A 5,743-nucleotide genomic window follows, 5' to 3' on the forward strand; every position below is an offset into this window, starting at 1 on the left:
TGTTGGTATTGCTGCATGTCGCAGCTGAGTTGGCGATGGTGGCGGAGAACGTCGGCGACCGTCCGTGTCAGTGGTGGAGATGTGGCTAGCGCGGTCGTGAACGTGCGCCGAATTTGACGTGCAGCAGTGGCGTGTGTCCACAATGAGCTGGGCGCAATGGTAAGATTTGAATCTGATGCGCGAATGGTTTGTCGTGCGGGGGTGAGTGTCGGTCGTTGTGGATGGCTACTTACCTCCACCGGTGTGTTCATTCTTGCTCGTTGATCGTGTCTTGCTGGCAATTGACACTGGTGTATAAAGTTTAGTAAAAATCTTGCTGCTTTCGATCAAAATGAATTTGGAGGCTCACCTGAGTTCTGACACGATGGCAAAGGTCTTTCAGGATGTGCATTGTGGTGCGTTGAGTTTCTGTTTTCGTGATGGGACTGGATGATGGCTGAATCTTGGTCAGTGAAATTATTCGACGAGTGGACCACACGTACAAAGGCACCGAATCCGGAAATAGGTGCCGATGGACAGGGATCGCAGTTCCTGCTCGAGACGTACGATCAGTTCAAGACAGTTGAGCGTCAATTTGATGTTCAGGTCAGTTCGGGTGGGTATTTGTACCTGGTGTGGCAAAGCTCGCGCGAGGAGGTTACACTGCGTGTGTCTGGGTTTGTTTCTCAGATGAGTCTTCTGCCCCCTTTCAGGCGCTCATTCAGGTTTGTCACTTCTGCACTTCACAAGCTGCTTGCCGATGTGATTGATTCGTATCTAGGCTGCCGAGGGGAAATCCGAATCTCGCTCTGCAGACTGTTGTGGTTGCCGGTGGAAGCACCGTTGTTTGACAGTGCCAATCTGAACATGGTTATTGACCCGTATGGTGCATTGGCAGAGCTAGTTGCTGGTGGGAGGCTCTCGTGGACATCAGACAATGTCGTGTCATGCATGGAGCTGAAGGGCGAGTATGACGACAGGTATGTCATGATATGAAATCATCTGTCTGCATTGCTTGAGGTGACGTTGTGTTTATGTAGGTGGTCTACTCTTGTGCAGTCATCCCTTGACATGGTGCGTGCCGGTGAGCTCGTTGAGCTTTCAGTAAACTTTCGGCTTCGTGAGCATGTGAGTCCAAATGGGGCAAATGTAGGTCGCAAGTTTCTTACACGACTTGACACTGTCATGATCGTGAGTCGCTTAGGGATGAAGGTGAGTTGGTGTTTGCCCGCATTTGTTTGTTATCAGAAAATGACTTCTAATGGTGGCTATAGCTGATTGTGGACTGCGAGTCAGAGCACTTGTCGATGATGTGTATTGCTGCGGTGGCTGATAACACTGGTGGAGGTAAGGCTCCGAAGAAGAGACGGTTCTCTTACCTCCAGTCTGTGCCTTCTGTTTTAACCAGTACTGAACAACACTTGAATTCGCTGACAGTATTGGACAAGACAGATGATGTAGATCAGGTAATGAAGCCGGTGGGATAGTTGCAGTACTGTTACATATAGTCATATGATATAAGATACTGATGGTATGGCTGTCTTTTAAAAATTCAAATGAAAGGATCATCTGAGCATGAAGATCGTGTCGATCAGGTAATAAAGTCAGTAAAATAGGTATAGTGTCATGGTAGCAATAATACAATATTTTGTTGATTCAATTGATTTGATTGAATGGACCATTTGATGTATACACGAGAATGTGCGCCCAGCGTCCGTCAAGTGTAAGGAGTGGTGTAAGGTCATCGGTATCCATTCTGTTTTCATATTGTGGGACACGGTCATTCTGTTGGTCGTCGTATATCCATCCTGAGTTGTCAGAGTGGAGGAGATGTGCTGTAAAGTGACTAGATCCAAAGTATATTACAGTTGCCAATGAGTAGGTGGTCTGCATATTGAATTCCAGATCAAATATGGGAGTGATAACTGTATGTTCCTGTGATGGATATTCAAAGTATAGGATGGGCGGTGGTGTAATGTTGCTTATATTATGATCAACTTCACTGTCGCATTGACATAGTAATCTTCTTGCATGCAGAATGGATGATGTCATGGTCTTACTTAACCAAGTTTGTATAGTTTGAGTTTCAGCAGAGGACTGCATGCCGGTGGACACAATAACAGATGGGATTCTTAGTGTGATTCGGCGTGTTTGATGACAGGCAAGACACTGTATGGTTGTGACTATATTGTTAGTGATGTTTTCCAATGCACATTCAATTATGCTTGCTGCAGAGGCAAACTGTGGACCATATCTTGGATATTGGATAGGTGATCGTCTACTAAGAAAATCTCGGAGAAAATCACGTTGCATGTTAAACTGCTCAGCACTGGAGTCTGGGCTCAGATTCTCAAAACAACTGACCAACAGACTAGCAATAGCCGACTGATTCTTCCACATTGCACGCAAAGAAGAGCTCAGTTGAGAGTAGCTGTGATAAAGTGACATAAATGTGGCATCATATGCACATGAGTAGTCTGTGGATGACCATTGGCAACCGTGCTTGTACATGTATGGTGATGAGTCAGAATGTGGCATTGATATTGATGGCAAAATCCCTGATTCTTCCATTTGTGAGGCTTTCCATTTGGTTCCTTTTGACTGTGAGCTACTGTCACTAAAGTTGACATGAAATGACTTTGTGGAGATGTCATCTTCACTTTCAGGATTTGGCAAAGGTACGAGGGATCCTGTTTTAAATAAAGCCATAGTGAATTAAAGTATTTTGCTCAAGCACTTTAAATTTCTGTGTCTCATGGTATAGGTCAGCAGAAACAGGCTTGTTTAGCTGTTCCAACTTTACTGGCTCTGAGATGAATAGGCCATTTCGTGTGCGTGCTCTCGATGCAGCAATGTAGGCTGCAAAGCCGCCCTCAGTCATGTTGTTAAGTACTTTAGGCAGTGTTTTGCCTTGCGACGTGTGGCCAGTGACAGCAAATGCAGGTTGTATGATGAGTTGCAGTCGGGTAACTTGGTACCTTTGTGTATCTCCATTGGCATCTCTAAGTGTAGTTGTAAACCGCCATGTTGTTGGAGCAATAGGCACATAGCCTGAAGGCAAATCAGGCAGATGTACCTTGCTTGTAGGAAACTCAACTATAACACAATCTGCATATGTGTATCCGACAGGACAGTGTTTAATCGAGATGTGCCTAACTATGCCTTGAGCACCATTGGTAATTCCAAGTTCTGTGGAGATGTTTCGACTGCATAGTACCACAGGCATGCCTACATATAATGAAATGAATGCTGGGAGGGCACCTTCAGAAGTAAGTGGTGTTACATTGAGCCGCAGAAGTGCATCATGAGTGGATTTCTCAGGTACCTGACCATCAATCTTATCGACTGCTGTGCATATTATTAAGCTCAAACCATTGTCTGCATCACAGTTTGCCTGTGCCTTTTCAGTATTAATAGCTTGTCGTAGCAGGTTGGTATTGACAATTACTGTAGCATCATCATCATCATCTTTTATTTGAAGGCCATCAAGATGGGTCGCTGACTTAACTACCCATGTATTAAATAGGTCAACATCTCCCATTGTGCATTCACGTGTTCGCAATCTGTTGACTGCATCACCATACTCAGGATCATCTTTCATACGTTGTTGCTCAGTCAACTTTACCACTGTGTTTACTTGCTTCCATGCAAGTCGACCAAGCCTCTTGCTGAGTTCATCTGATGTCTGTCTTGCATATGCTGATATAGGTGTGTATAGCAGTGTGCCACCTACTGGAGGATATTGATAAAAATCTCCCGCAAAAATTATATTAATACCTCCAAACCATACATCTGGTTTTTCTTTGGCATAATGTAATGCATGGTCTATCTCAGAGAGTAACTGACAGCTAACCAGTGAGATTTCATCAATAAGTACAAACTCAACATGCTGCCATTCATCACACAATACTGTACAATTTTGAACACTAATTGTTACTGTATAGTCCTGTTCACTTTCGCCTAGTCGCCTGTTGCCTTTACCCTTTGTCTTTGATTGTATCTTCAAACCAAGTCCTTTGTGAATTGTCATTCCATCGATTAGAGTAGCAGCAGAGCCGGTAGGTGCAAGAAAACGAATTTGGTATAAGCAGCCAAAGTATGTCATCAATTCTTTCAAGGCTTTGACAACATGCGTCTTGCCTGTGCCACCGGTGAGCAATAAGTACAGCGGTTCCATTACAGTGTCTGATTTGACTACATAGTTTTGAATAAAATGTTTTGCACAAATCTGAAAGGCACATGCCTGCTTAGCATTTAAACTGTAGGATGTCTGAACAGACTGTAGAACTTTCATTGGGGACTGTTCAACTAATGCAGTAGTATCACTCATATTTGGGGCTTCTGTGGATGTGGTTAATTGTTCTGGTATTGTAGGCATCATGTAATACTCAGTGTATGCAGGAGTTTTTTCGAGAGTAAACTGAGAGCTCATGTTGCCAGTATTACGTCTTTTCTGCATTACTTGCATCTCTTGCTCATGTAGGGCTGACTTCCACTTCTGCAACTGCAAGTGGGTTATATTATATTTAACAGTGGATAGTGCAGCTATCTTGTGATAAGTGTTGTGATGGAGCCAATTGCACTGTTCAAGTAAAGAGACAAACTGCTGTATCTTAAAGTCATTGACTGCACTTCGTCTATCATGTGATGTAACATCAACATCATCATCTGTGTCTGCTGTAACAGATGAGTACATGGATTTTGTCAAGTGACGTGATTCTGCTAGCAGCGTCGCTCGCTTGCGCAACTGTTCACTGTCTCTTGCATCTTCGCATTCACATACTGCCTCCCAGTTGCGCATCTTGGTTTTGCTGAACTCACTAAAGTCATATACACTGAAGGTATGCTGAAAGGTGTCACCGTACTCTACAAGTGGAACTGTATCACTGAATGGTTTAAAGTGTGCCAGCATAAATATTGCATACCTTTCACTATTTTCACGGCGAGGGATCAGTGTACCAATTGGACGTGGAACACGCTCCATATTAAAGTCAACATGCATTGGACTGAAGTGCTCAACAAGTACATGTGTATCTGCAAGAGGATGTTGTTCCTTTACAGAAAGATGTGGAAGTACACCTAGTCGATCATCTGATGTATGATGGTTATGCTGTGCTGTTTTAGACTCTAATGTGAAGTATCTGCAGAAGTCATAGAAGTTTAAGTGAGAAAGAGTGTCTGGTCTGTAGATGTAATCATCAATTTGGTTCCGTTCGAGTAGCTGTCCATTTTTATTCACTTTAATATTGATAGTACACTCTTCTATGTCATCAGCATCAGAATGATTATCCTCACCACTCTGACTTTCAATTTGCATAGCAAATGAATAATGCTCTTTGACATAAAGCAGTAACAAAATAGATAGCAAGGGCTTTGTAGGATGTGATGAAATACTATCACCTCTCTTACGTATGTACCAGGCTGCTTGCTGAGAGTGGATCTGTTGTTGACGCAAGAATTGAGCCAAGCACCTATTTAGTAAGGTTTTTGTACTGTAACTAGTCAATTGCGAGGATTGGTCATTGCCACTGGGTAAACTTGCTACTGCCTTTGATAACAATGATAGCATCTGATAGGTTTTTAGGTCAACCTTAGTAATATAGTCTGTAATATAAAACATTGCAGCCTTCGCAGCTTTACCAGAAAGAATACATTTAATGTCATGATTATGTCTGCAAAAAACCAGAATATATGGATTGTAGTAGTTCACATTTGCATCTTTACACATCAGAATGACAGAGTTAGTATTACGATCAAAATATGA

At 42.9% G+C, this 5,743-nt stretch overlaps 1 protein-coding gene across 1 annotated transcript; it reads left to right on the top strand.

Moving 5' to 3' along the window:
* Positions 1 to 364: 364 nt before the first annotated feature.
* SCP_1103710 (hypothetical protein) lies at positions 365 to 1,466 on the top strand (the record flags this gene model as incomplete). Its single annotated transcript, XM_027762806.1, has 4 exons — positions 365 to 395; positions 452 to 959; positions 1,020 to 1,191; positions 1,254 to 1,466. 4 exons carry the CDS (start codon positions 365 to 367, stop codon positions 1,464 to 1,466), a joined length of 924 nt encoding a protein of 307 aa, XP_027618607.1.
* Positions 1,467 to 5,743: the final 4,277 nt, after the last annotated feature.

This window comes from Sparassis crispa (assembly GCF_003851025.1).
Source record: "Sparassis crispa DNA, contig_000011F, whole genome shotgun sequence".
In the NCBI taxonomy this organism is placed as follows: domain Eukaryota; kingdom Fungi; phylum Basidiomycota; class Agaricomycetes; order Polyporales; family Sparassidaceae; genus Sparassis; species Sparassis crispa.